This window comes from Camelus bactrianus, chromosome 2, assembly GCF_048773025.1.
Source record: "Camelus bactrianus isolate YW-2024 breed Bactrian camel chromosome 2, ASM4877302v1, whole genome shotgun sequence".
In the NCBI taxonomy this organism is placed as follows: domain Eukaryota; kingdom Metazoa; phylum Chordata; class Mammalia; order Artiodactyla; family Camelidae; genus Camelus; species Camelus bactrianus.
The window spans coordinates 135,064,730-135,078,256 of record NC_133540.1 but is presented as its reverse complement, the minus strand read 5'-3'; the positions used below and the strand labels follow the sequence as shown (position 1 = coordinate 135,078,256).

At 50.7% G+C, this 13,527-nt stretch overlaps 1 protein-coding gene across 8 annotated transcripts in view; it reads left to right on the top strand.

The window, feature by feature from the left end:
• The window catches only part of FAM193A (family with sequence similarity 193 member A), a 138,348-nt gene that overhangs the window by 66,380 nt on the left and 58,441 nt on the right, over positions 1-13,527 (top strand). For 5 of the 8 annotated variants that reach the window (XR_835607.3, XM_074351666.1, XM_074351657.1 and 2 more), the window contains 3 exons: positions 6,035-6,195; positions 6,713-6,880; positions 9,782-10,016. Coding sequence is in view for 7 of the 8 variants with exons in the window: in XM_074351666.1 (XP_074207767.1) it covers positions 6,035-6,195; positions 6,713-6,880; positions 9,782-10,016 (564 nt within the window). In the remaining variant the exon portion in view is untranslated. The remainder of the gene's footprint in view (positions 1-6,034; positions 6,196-6,712; positions 6,881-9,781; positions 10,017-13,527) is intronic. The other 3 variants (XM_074351670.1, XM_010959139.3, XM_045519875.2) reach the window with 2 other exon arrangements.

Genomic DNA, 13,527 nt, shown 5'->3' with positions numbered 1-13,527 from the left:
AGTTTACTTCTGTTTTCAGTTTGCTGAGAGTTATCGTGAATGGATATTTAATTTTGTCAAATTCTATTACATCTATTGAGATGATCATAGAGTTCTTTTTTAGTTTGTTAATAAAATTAATTATAGTGATTCCTGAATTGTGGAGTGGCTTTTGCATTCCTGGGATGATCCGCACTTGATTGTGATGCATTCTCTTTTCTGTAGGTTTTGCTGCATTGGATTTGCTAATGCTTTGTAAGAACTATTACTCTGTGTTCATGAAGAGTATTAGTCTGTTAAGTTTCTTATCTGACAATATCTTTTGTGGATTTGGTATCAGGGTAATGAGTACCTTTTAGAATGAACTAGGAAGTATTCTCCCTTCTTTAATTTTCTGAAGGAGTTTGGGTAGAATTGTTATTATTTCTACCTTAAAAGCTTGGTAGAATTCATGAGTGAAGCTGTCTTGACCTGGAGTTGGCAATATTGGGAAGGTTTTGAACTATGCGTCCAATGCACTTGGTAGCAGTGGTCTCACTTCATGAGTGAGACTTGTTAATTTTTGTGTTTAAAGAAGTTGCATAATCACTTCACAATACATGTAAGTCATTATGCTGTACATTCTAAATGTACACAGTGCTGTGTGTCAATTATATCTCAGTAAAACTGGGGTGGGGAGAAATTTGCCCATTTTATGTCGAATGTAGTGGCATGAAGTTGTTCAGAATATTCCCTTGTCTTTAATTTTTGTAGGCTCTGTAATGATTGTGTGGCTTTCATTCCTTTTATCGGTTGCTTTAGTTTTGTTTCTGTCTCTTTTTTTCCCCCCGATAACCTGGCTAGAGGTTTATCTTTTTGTTGTTGTTGGTTCTTTTCAAAGAACCACATTTTGCCTTCCTTGACTTTCCATTTTCTATTTCATTAATTTCTGTTGTTAGGTTTACTACTTCTTTCTTTACACTTAATTTATTATTCTTTTGGTTTTTTTAGGGTAGAAGTTTGTATCATTGATTTGAAACCTTCTTCTGTTATGTGTGTTTAATTCCATAGAATTCTCTCTAAGCATTCCTTTAGCTGCATCCACAATTTTGGTAAGTTGTATTCTTCATTCTGTTCAAAATATTTTAATTGCTCTTAATATGAGTTATTCTTTGACCCATGAATTATTTAGAAGTATGTTTTTTCACTTCCAAATATTTTGGAGTATTTTCTAGGTACTATTTTATTTTATTTTTATTTTTATTTTTTAGAGCAGTTTCAGGTTCACAGCAGAATTGAGCAGAAAATACAGAGTGTTTGCACATAGCCCTCCCCACCCACACATATGTGCTCCCCTGCACTCAGCATCCCTCATCAATGTGGCATATTTGGCACAATCGGTGAACCAGCATGGACACATTATCATCAACCAAAGTCCATAGTTTACATGAGGGTTCACTCTTGATGTTGTACATTCTGTGGGTTTTGACAAATGCATGATGACATGTAGCCACCACTGTAGTGTCATACAGAATAACTTCATTGCCCTAAAAATCCTGTGCCCCATCTGCTCATCCCTCCCTCCCCCCCTCTGTCCAAACCCCTGGAAACCACGATCTTTTTATGGTTTCTGTAGCTGTGCGTTTTCCAGAATGTCCTTTGGTTGGAATCGTACAGTTTGTAGCCTTTTCAGACTGGCTTCTTTCATTTAGTAATATCTTTTAAGTTTTTTCTATGTCTTTCATGGCTTGATAGCTCATTTCTTTTCTTTTTTTTTTTTACTGCACATATATTTTTTAACTTACATATATGTACTGTTCATTGTTTCTAAGAACGTTTAGAGCTTTAGCTTTCATAGTTATCAAAGGAATAAGGCCAACCACAAAATAAGAGTTAATTCAAAAAGATACATACACCCTGCTATTAACAGCAACATTATTTATGATTGCCAAGATACGGAAGCGCCCCAAGTGCACATCAATAGTGGAATAGATAATGAAGGTGCAGCATATGTACACGTAATGGAACACAACTCACCCATAAGAAGGGAGGGTATTTTGCCATTTGTGGCCCTTCATTCACTTTTTTTTTTCACTTCAAAAGCCAGAATTTTGTAACCTGCATAAACATTTCTATTACATCAAAATCAACAAAATACCTGGAAATAAACTTCACCAAGGAGGTTATCTATTCTCTGCAAACCGAAATGACACAAAGAAATAGAAAGATTTCTTGTGCGCTTGGATTGGAAGAATCAACACTATCAAAATGGCCACACTACCCAAAGCAACCCACAGATCCAGCGCTACCTCCGTCAAAATACTCGTGACATTCGTCACAGAACTAGAGCAGACAATTCCAAAATTTATAAGGAACCACAAAAGGCCTTGAACAACCAAAGCAATCTTTTGTGGGTCTCTTTTTTTTTTCTGCTTTCTTCTTTTTGTTCTCTTTCCTTATGGTTTAATGACTAGAGAAGGTCCTTTAACATCTGTTGTAATAGATACCTTTTTAAAATTGAGGTATAGTTGATGTACAACGTTATGCTAGTTTCAGTTGTATGTATTGGATTAATTGAATTTTTATGACCCTTTTTTACCTCCTCTTGGCTTCTTACCTGTATCACCTTGTTTCATAATTTTTGGTGATTCTAGAATATATGTCTTTAACTTTTCAACCTCTACTTTCACGGATTAGTGTATACTGAACATGTAGCGTAAGAACCTTACAGCACTGTGCGCAGAGCATCATCAGTTTTTGTGCTAATGTAGTCATATTTTTTCCCATATAATAAACTTCCACCATAGATTTTTATTATTTTTGCTGTAAGTAGTTATCTTTTTAAAAGGTTTTGGAAATGAGCAGAGTCTTTGGCGTATGTCTTTGTCACATGTGGCAGTCTTCATCCCTTAACACAGCCGTGGCTTCATTTGGGGCCGTTCTCCTGTCTCAGGAACGGCCTTTATTTGACATTTCTTGTAGCGCAGGGAAGCTTCTGGTTGTCCGACTGAGAGCTTTTATTTTGCCCTCCTTTTAACAGACCCTTGTCAGTGGTGTCCTCTGCCTGCGCCTCAGGCGTGGTGTCACCACCGGCTCTCAGCGCTGCGCTGTGTGCCAGGTGTGTTTGCTCTGTATGTATTGTGCTTGGGATTACGTGAGCTCTTACACTGTCCTTTTACAGTTTCATCAAGCTTGGGAAATCTTCAACTATGTATTCATATAGCCTCCTTCTTCTCGAACACGGTTACCTGTAAGGCATCTTGATTTTGTCTTACAAATTCTTTTTGCTTTTTTTCAGTCATGTTTCTTGCTCTGCTTCATTTTGGATTATTTTTCATTACTTGTCCTCGGGTTTATAGATACTCTGGTCTTAAGTCTATCTTGTATAAATTTTTTCTTTCAAGACATTTCACTCTTGAAGTCCCATCTGCTGCTTATTCAGTTTCTCACCGCATCATCTCTATGTTTTCCTCTCCTTTCTTGAACATGAAGTTTATTTATAGCCTCCAGTTTCGGGCTCTTGCCTGCTGATTGCATCACCTCTGTCATTTGGGGTTCCGTTTCTGTTGATTGCCCCCCCCCCCAGGTTTGGTGTCATATTTTCCTGCCTCCCAGCTTTGCCATTGGACACTGAACACTGTTCGTTATGTCATTGCAGTGTCAGGTGTTGTGTTCTTGACACATGTGGGACTTGGGACATAATAGCTGAAGTTAAGTCTGTCTAAGGTGAGCGGTATAAGGCCACACGGTCAGCGTGCGCCCTCTTTTGAAAGGCCCCCTGCTGGCGGGAAGCGGTCCTTCCCAGGTTCTTGGTAGCTGCTCTGAGCCCGGCCGCGTGCCGGGCAGCAGCGTTGTGCTGGTGCACAGTGCCCCTGGGGCTGGGGTACAGTGGAGGGCAGGGCGCGCTGGGTCACCGAGCTGATCTTCTCCCGGTGGACACAGGGGAAAGACAGGAGATCCTGGGAATTCAGATAGCAGCGTGTGCTGGAGGAGATGGGCTGGGTGACTGGGGTCAGGAGGGGTCAGCTCACCACTGATGTGAACAGGGCCCTTGAGCTTGAAGACTGACTAGCTGGTGACAGGGGGTCGACACCCAGACCTGTGGTGGGAGCCCCGAAGACGGGAGCGGAGGGGTATGGGGGCCAGGACGGGGCCAGGACAGAGGAGCGGTGCTTCAGGGCGAAGAGCGGCGGGTTTGGAGCTGAGACGCAAACACTGACAGCTGGTTGGCCGGCCTCCCTGAGCAGGTGATCTTTCTGCTGATTGCTAGAGGGGGTTCTGTCCAGGGCCCTTCAGAGGTTCGGTGGATTCACACTTCAGGGGGGGCAAGGGCAGTGGGAGACCTGCAGGCCAGGAGGAAGTGGAGAGTTTGTGCACGGGAGGAATGGGAGGTGTCTTTGCAGGGGCCGCGTGCCCTCACTTACACCTGAACCCCGCCCTGGCTCCTCGCGTCCGGGCAGGCGGTGTGCCGTCCCCTCGGGGGTTGTGGGTGTCCTTGGGATTGGAGGGAGGGGGACGGCCTTGCTGCCGGGCGTGACAGTGGAGGAGAAGGAGAGAGTCGCCGCCTCCGTTGACGTGAATGGGCCTGCTGCTCCCAGTCCGACGGCCCTGACCCACCTGTCAGACGTGTCGCCTTGCCAGTCACTTTGGGAACCAGAATGGTCTTATTTTCAGGTGTCCGAGTCCTATCTGCGGAAAATCCCAAGTGTCTCCCTCGTTCAGAGCTCCTCGCCTGACCTGAGTGGATGACGGGGACGGTTGCGGGGTCCTGCATCCTCGTGCTTCTGGCTCTTCCATTCTTGCTGCTCTGTCTGCTTCTCTTTAGTGCCCGGGCAGGGTCCTCACAGGCTGCCCAGGGAGGTGGCTCTCGCTTGTAGGAGGCCCTGGTGTAGGTTTTCCTAGCCCTCCGCTGGGACCTGGCACCAGGCTGCCTACTGGGGACTGTATGACACCCCCATCCCTGCTTGGCCCCCCCCTGTAATTCGGGATCTGCTCATCCAGCAGGAACCTTTTCAGGTAGGGTTCTCGTGATGGCACCACCTGGTGCTGGCTATCCCTTGCTCCCGACCCCTGTCCACTGGAGAGGCTCTGACTAGTCCCCACCCTCCCCACCTAGGCTTTCTTGTCTCAATGTCAGATACCCGTGTCCGTGTGCCCAAACTCCACGGGGCGCGCGCAGCCTGGGAAGAGTCTCCTTGCGCTTTGCCTGGCAGTGGAGTGCTTCTGATGCCCGAGCCCACTCGGGCTGCGGAGGGTGGGGGCGGGTGGTCTTCCCTTGGCCCGCCAGGGCGGGGGAGGAGCCCACCCCACGTCCCTCGGGAGCTCTCCCGAGGCCATGCCCTCTGCGGGCTGTGGGGGCGATGGTGGTGGAGGTGGCTGCCCTGCTGTGAGCCCTTCTTCACCACGTGGGGTCAGGAGCCCGTGCCCCCAGATGTCAGAGTCCCCTCTGGGCCCCGTCCCCGAGGGACAAGGTGGCGGCTGGGTGGGTGGTGGGATCGGGTTCTGAGACAGGAGAAGATGAGGGAGGAAAAGGAGCTGGTGGGGGGCGAGGCTGTCTTCGTGTTCTAGACAGTGGCTGCTGCATGGGAGGTAAGGCGGTCTGGGCCCGTGGCATCCTGCCTCGTGATCCTGGCTCCTGTCCCTCCGTCAGAGCGGGTGGTGGCTTATGGGACTCTGAGCACAGAGAGGCCGCGACCCCCACCCTCACAGGGGGCTCCGAGTAGCCACCAGCTCCACCAAGTGCTGTCCTGGCGACGTGGGGCTCTCGCCGCAGGGTAGGGTGCGCCAGGGTGGACATTGGGGTGGGTGTTGTGAGTACTGAGAGGACACTGGGAGTTGAATCGCTCTTTTTCTGAAGTAGGAAAGAAGTTCATTGCCGGTCCTCCTGTGATTATGATGTAACTACCAGAAGGAGAAGAAAAGATGCTTCCGAATAAAGTTCTTGGGGGTCAGAGAAAGTTTCCTGTGTAATTAGTGTCGGTTAAAATGTTTTCTTTTCAATGTGTAGGCTTAACATTTTTTCTAAAAGGCATTTTCCTGAAGAGTTAATAAGAAATCTGTTCTGTTTCCTTTGAAGCAGGGCCAAGACTTCCTTCTGCACTCCCCCCTGGGTTCACAGCCGGAGGCCGGCGGTGGCAGTGGGAGGCTGGCCCTGGGCGCTCAGCCGCTGTCCCCGGCCGGGCTGGGCGCGGGCCCCTCAGATGCGGCATGTGCCTGCGAGGCCTGCAGCGAGCGCAGGTATGGCCCGCAGGGGATGGGACAGCACTCGTCTGAGCCGCTCCCCAGAGTAAGACAGCCGCCTGAGGAAGAGAGGCTCCTGCTTGGTTCCTGCCCAGGGGATGAGGCGGAGGGGGCTCGTCCTCAGAAGGGGAGGGAGGCTCTGAATGTTTAGAACCTCAGAGACGCCCCTCCCCGGCGGCAGGGCTGAAAGACGGCGTCTGCGGGCCGAGTAGGGACTGGGGCCGGTGGGCATCTTGATGCTGACAGTCAGGGAGGTGGAGGGGACTGGGTGGTGTGGACCTTCCTGTGATGCGAGGGGGTCTGGAAGCTCCTGGAGACGAGACCTCAGGGCCTGGACGGCTCGGGCGCAGGGCAGTGCAGGGACACGCCTCTGTCCTCCCTGGGGGTGACAGCAGACCACACAGCCGCCCAGCACGGGGAGCTGGGTGTGGAGGCCTGGGGTGTCGGGAGAGGCGGGGAGGATGCTGGTTGTGGCCACGAACTCTGACCTCTGTGCTGTCATGCTGCCCCACAGGGACATTTCGGCGGAGACGGAGCGGGAGCCTCAGCAGCTGCAGAACTGCTGGTCAGAAGTGCGCTACATGGTCCGCTGCATTTACCGCCAGGCGGGGACCCCGCTGGCAGATGACCAGGACCAGTCTCTGGTGCCCGACAAGGAGGGGGTGAAGGAGCTCGTGGATAGGTACACGGGGCCCCGGCCCCGGCCCTCCCTCCCTGTGGCCAGGGGCCTCCCTCTGCTCGGGCTGGGCCTCTCAGGACCCGCTGGAGCCTCCACTGCGCCAGCTCAGCCCCGCGGGCAGTGCGGGCCTCCCGCAGACAGACTGGGTCAAGTGTCGCATTCTCCTTCTACTGGACCGCTCATTACCTGTGTGATAAACTTGAGTGGAAGCGTTTCTGTCATTTGTCAGTGTTGAGACAGTGACACTCCTTTTGGGCACTTGTGCCAGGGGTGGCTCTGGGCACTTCCTCAAGCACTCTTACTTTAGTGGCCCGAGGCAGAGAGGCAGTTACGGGTTAGGAGGTGAGAAACCTGAGGCTCTGCGAGGCGGCACGGGCGGAGAGCTGGCACCGCAGCCTGCTGGCGTGGGTGCTCCTCCCGGAGGAGGGGCTTAGGTGTGGCGTCTGTGCTCCTGCAGGTGCCTTGTGCCCAGTGATGTAGAGTCTGAGGTAGGCATAATTGTTATTCTCCCTCATAGTTTGCAGCATCTTTTTTCTCTTTTTTGAAGTGTTCTAAATGAAAGCAATAAATTTGAGCAAGGTGTTCCGTGGGTCGGTTCTCGTTTTGGTCTTTCTCTCACATTTTGAAATCAGCCCCTCTGGGGCCCCATTTGCCACGCAGGGAGTGCATCGTGGAGGTGGGGGGTGGGGCGGGCTGTGGGCTGTATGACTGGTCGATGATTCGGGTTTGGCCTGTGAACCTCTGGTGTTGTGTGAGGTGGTTTTGGGTGGTGTGCCTTTTCTGGAAGTTAGATTTCCTAGGGAGTGTTAGGGAAGAATGTATAACCTGCGCGTCAAACCTTTGCAGTTTACGAATGCTTAGAAAGAAGCCGAGTGAAATGAAAGTTTAAAGAAAACGTTCAGCAAGTACTAATACAGGTGAGGGATGGTACAGCAGAAGTTGTGAAGGTCTGTGTGAACTGTGGGGTCCGGGAACAGCAGCACTCTCATAATGAAACTTGCTTTTAAGAGTGTGAGAAGTTCCACGCCCCTATTTGAGGTACGCACATGTTTTTCCTAGTCTCTATGTCTAAGAACGTCCCTTTTTGGGTGTTTGAGTGTCAGTGCACACCAGGAAGGCGCTGTCCGTAGAGCCCGTTTCTAGGAGCCTGCACGGCTGGGGCGGTGAGCCGTGGCCCCTCTCCGCGGCCCCCAGCCCTGCCTGCTCTTGCTTTGCACCCCTCCCCCGTCCTCACACACTCACACTGCATTCCAGCCGCACTGGCTCTGGTGCTGTTCCTACCCCGGGGCCTTGGCGTTTGTGCTCTTCTCTCTCTAGAATGTTCTTTCTTGCTTGGGCTTTCTTTTCCTCCCTTCTATTATTCACACTGGTCTTCAGAGTCACTGTCTCAGAGAAGCCACCCTGCCTGAAGCCCGAGGGGCCTCCCCTATCACTCTTGGTCCCCTTAACCTCCTTTTGTGTCGCATGACTGCCACCACCTGGAACCGCGTGTGCTGTAAGCATCGGGAGGGCAGAGGGTCTGCTTCCCTGGGTTGGTCCCCACTGTGGCTCCGTGTTTGCTGAATGTGTGTGGCTGAGCTGCTGCAGCATCTTGGTCGTATAACGTTTGCAAAAGTACCATGCGGTTGCTTCATTGAATTCATAAGGTACAGAAATGGACAAAGAAATAAGATAAAATGCATATTTAATTCCACCGTACTGAGAGGACTGAGAAGGGGACGTCCAGTCTACTTGTAACTTTGATTGTCCCTGTGTCATTTGAGTCTTTTGTGACTTTTCTTTAACAGATGAAATACATTCTGTTTCAGGGACAGTTGTTACACTAGTAATTAAAATTATGATTATGCTGAGCTAAAAAATGAATGCATCCATCTGAACTGTGCCACCCACAGTGGGAGTCCCATCCGTACTCGTTGTCTCTCTGGCCACGTTTTGTGTAAGGCCACCTGTGTTCCAGTTTTACTTGACTCTTGTTTTTTGCAGCCTCAGTGGTGTAATTTGAAAGTGGAGCAGGTGATGACCTACGTTCATCTCTTGACCCAGAGTGGTGCCTAGAGGTGAAAGTTTCCACTGTGTAAAATCCAGGGGCTGTAGCTTAGTGTATTTTACTTACAACCTGGGTGCTATGCTCGAGTGGCCCCCCGTCCCGGGACGGGCTGTAGCTGGATGTTGTAGTCGTGGCTTCAGTGGTCGTGGGGTTCCGTCTGTGGGCTCCCAGAAGTGCACAGTTGAAACAAGTGGCCATGCCAAATACTGTAGAATGTTTTTAAAAGTTGGCTGTCTCCATGTTAGGAAAGACGTATGAAAATGATCATTGCTCTTGTGACCTGATTGGGGGCATGTATTGATATTTTTTCTCTCATCTTCAGCTTACAAATTTTATAAATTTTTTTTTTGGTGGGATAATTTTAAAGAGATATACAGTCTCTTAAGTTTCCTTTGATTATTAAAAACGACAAGCCCATTTGGATTGAATGAAGAAGAAAGAGCAGTCTACTCAGCCCTCCAGGCTAGGTGTCACCTCCTCTGGGTCCTTGCTTTTCAGCTGTCTGCGCACAGTGGTGGTCTTCAGCCCTGGGTTTCAGTAGTTCTGTGGTGGAGGGCATGCGCCCACCAGCCGCCGAGGCTCTGCTGTGCGTGTCCGCCACCTGCTGGCCATGTGCAGCCGGCGACTCTCAGCCCCTGAGCCTGGCCTCAGACCAGGGCTTGACGCGGGGTTTGCCGCAGAGCGCGCTCTCAGCAGATGCTGGCATTTCTGTCATCTGGCCGATGACTTTGGGGCCCCTCTGCGAGCAGGGCGACTGAGAGAAGACGCGGATGTCGTTAGGCGCGCGGCCGCACAGATGCCCCACGAGGGACCAGGGTGCCACCTCGCTGAGTGGTGACTATCTCTCTCCTGCGCAGGCTCTGTGAGAGGGACCCCTACCAGCTGTACCAGCGGCTGGAACAGCAGGCCCGAGAGTACGTGCTGGAGATGAAGGTCCGGCTCCTCCGGCAGCTGTCGGCTGCATCCAAAGTGAAGTCGCCATCCGCCCTGCAGGGACCCCCACAGGCGCACCAGTTCATCTCCCTTCTCCTTGAGGAGTATGGCGCCCTGTGCCAGGCGGCCCGCACCATCAGCACCTTCCTCGGCACCCTGGTAAGTTGGCCGCGGCCTCCGGGCAGAGGCCTGTGTGTTGCTCTCGGCCCGCCACACCCGCCCCTCTTCCACGGCATGCAGGCCAGCAGAAGGGAGCCTGAGCCTCTCCCCTCCTCCCTCTGACTTCGCTTCTGGAGGAGAGTGTTGAAGGGAGTGCTCTCTGGTGACACGTCGTGCAGATACCGTTTGGGGACCTTGAGGCCTAGGGAGTGAGGCATGGGGACAGTGCAAGGTGAGGACGGTTCATTACTAGGGAGAAGGAGGAGGAACGACTTGTATCCCAAGCTGTTGACTTGCTGTTCCTGGAGACAGAGGCTTGCGTCTGGTAAGGAGTACGGGGAGCGCCTACAACCCCCCTGGGCTTTCAGTGATGGATTCACTCAGCAGCCCCACACTGGATCGAGGACAGGTTTATAGAGTCAAGTAAGATGCCCCACCCACCAGGCGTCTCACCGTCCTAACGAAGGAGACAGACCGGTGTTCTCACTGGGTCTCTTGTGACCTCAGAAAAGAAGTGCCCTCAGATGGGTAGAAGGGGCGTGTGTAGTGGAAATGCAGTTCCTGGAAACCAGGGAAGCTGGGGACCGTTCTAGACAGCCCCCGTGCACCTGCCAAATGGAAGGAGGAACCAGCCATTTGTGCCTTCTTGATTCACTAATCGTCTGAAGCTTTTCATCATCACTTAAATTTTATTGAATGAGACTTCACTGGACTGGTTTTGGGTGCTTTCTTAGTGGTAAAACCTACATTTTGAAACACCAACCAGTGGTTCTGAAGATTTTAAGCATAATGGTCTTTTTGTAATTCTAAAGTTGACAGACCTTGCTAGAAAAATTAACCAATTTTGCAAGTAATTTCAGGGGGTCCATGGCCCCCGTCAAGCATCACTTCGGCAGAGCACTGCCTTCCCGCAGGTGACTCCCTAAAGCCTTGAGGAGAGCGTCGTCGTGAGAAGGGGCGGGTGTGCAGGTGGAGGGTGGGGGCCTCTGCGCAGGCGGTCCTTGCCTTTCCGGCCTCACTCCTTCCTCTGGGGCCCCTTGTACACTCCCTCTCCCTGCTCTGCTTGTTGAACGTCTGCTGTTTCTCAGAAGTCCAAATCCAGGGCCACCTCCTCTGTGACAGCGCCTCCCTGTCTCCCTCCGGCTTGAGCCTGTGCACAGAGCAGTGACGAGAGCTGCTGTTGTGCTGCGGGACGGAGCCCGAGTCCAGGCCCTGGGCCAGCTCGAGTGGCCTAGCGCCTTCCTGAGCTCACAGAAGTGCATTTGAACCACGCTTCTTGGAGCAAGTGACCAGCAATTCACGTAGAAATGTTTTCTTGTGGTTTGAAAAAAAGGTCATAAACTCTAAGCACAAAATACAGCTATTTTGATCAGTGATTTATTTCATCTTCTTTGCTCATAGAGATATACTCACTTTGGTTTCCAGTGGTCCACCAGACCAGATACCCTGAGCTCTTCCTTCCTCCAAGGGAAACAACCAAAATACTGGGTAGCTTAAGCCAAAGAAGATAAAATCTTTTAAAACACATTGCTGACGTGACAGGAGAGGCAGGGAGCCTTGGAGTGAAGAGCAGATTGAAAGCTGGGATCCTGAGAAGTTCAGGTACTCAGGAGCCAGCATTCCAAAGATGCTTCTAGTCCTGGGAGTTAGGAGGCCCAGGCTGAGCCCAGCATGTAACGCTGGGACTGCAGCCTCTGCAAGGGTGAAGGAGAGGCCCCGCCCACTGGAGGGACAGGCAGGGCCTGTGCCCACTGTGACCTCCGAGTAGGGAAGGGAGCTCTCTGTGTGCTGTGCTGTCTCCCAGGCCTAGAAGTTACTCTGCGGTGACCAGGGTGGCCAGTACATCAGGCCACGTGCAGGTCACCTCTACAAGCAGTACTGTCGTGACATCCACAGAAACATAGTGATTTCTGTGGACTAGCGTCCAGTCCAGTTATCTCAAAAATCTCTTTGTGGTTGGGGTGTTCAAATCAGATTCAACAGTGTTCACAAGTTTACAACATCATCCTTCCAGACCTCCCCAGTGGTCAGTGCAGTGTAAGAACTGACAGAGCTGAGATTAGCTTCGAAGTCTGTGTCTCAGAGACTCAGCATTTTTGGACCTGGGCCCATTTAAATTTAAAAAGTGAGAGCCCCAAATAGCTTTTTTTAATCTATCAATATTTTTTTATGGTGAAATTAAATGGAGAAATTTAAATATATTTATTAAATTGCTTTGAAATTAATAGCCCATTACATAACATAGATAGCATACTTTAAAATAAAAATGTCTTCCGAAACATTTAATAAGGAGAGGGACATGTTTTACATGTTTGCAAATCTCTGTCGTGTCCGGCTCGGTAGAGGACACATGGACTCTCATATCTGCTTCTGCAGTCAGTCATAGGTTGTTTTGGTTGAAGTTTTTGAAGAAAATTGGGCCTCACACAGAAATGTATTTGGAAAAGGGAGGAATATTTAAATAGACTTTTCAGATCGCTGTGGACATTCTTTTTTGAGAGTCCACCAGAGCCCAGGTGTGGCCTCTTTTTTTTTTTTTTTTTTTTCAGTTTGGGGGAAGGTAATTAGGTGTATCTATTTATTTTTAATGGAGGCACTGGGGATTGAACCCAGGACCTAGTACATGCTAGGCATGTGCTCTACCACTGAGCTGTGCTCTGCCCCAGGTGCTTCTTAACAGTTGCAGTGTAGAATCTGAAACCGTGTCGCTGAGCTGTGCGGACCCTGTTCCATCACAGTCCACAGGTGTAGCTCCTAGAGGGTCTGCACACGCTTGGTTCTGTAATATCAGTCATCGGTCGTTTGGGAAATCCTGCGTCTTCCTGACGATACGCAGTGTCATGTCTGGCAACATGATGTTCACTGTAAACACTGACCTTTGCCACCACCCTGGTCCTCATCAGAAGGGTCTTTAACATGGAGAAGCTTCAAGGCCAGTGACAGGTGCAGGTTTTCCAAAGTTCTCATTATCACTTGAAAGCTCAGATTTTATGATTGGCCAAAGGTAGGCATTGGTTGTTTTCCTTGAAGCAGCAAGTCCACTTGCTGAGCAAACCCTGCCAGCTAAGTCTCTGAGAGGTCGCTTAGTTTCTCTGGGCATGACACCTCTCCTGACTCTGCAGAGCGTGGGACACGTCTGGGCTTAGAAGAGCGTCTTCAGAAGCGGGGAGATGCCCCCCCTAGGCTGCTGATCACGGCGTTTGAATCTCCTTCCGCAAGGACAGGAGAGCCTTAGGTACCCTGCTGTTCCTCGGGGTCTGCTGTAGGAGTCGATTCTGCTAAACACCTTCTCTTCCCTCTTCCAAACCCCCCACAGCCTCTGCGGGGAAGGTGGGGAGAGTTAGTGGTTTGGATGGAAAGCCTGGCCCTGTGGTCCGTGAGCCTTTCCTCCTGCCTCCAGCTGGGGCGGCACAGACTCCACCGTCCCCACACAGGCTTCCCTGTCTTAGCGGCCGCGGCAGCGCCCCTCCTGCAGACCCGGGCTCCCCAAACCCTGGGCAGGCTGCTCAGC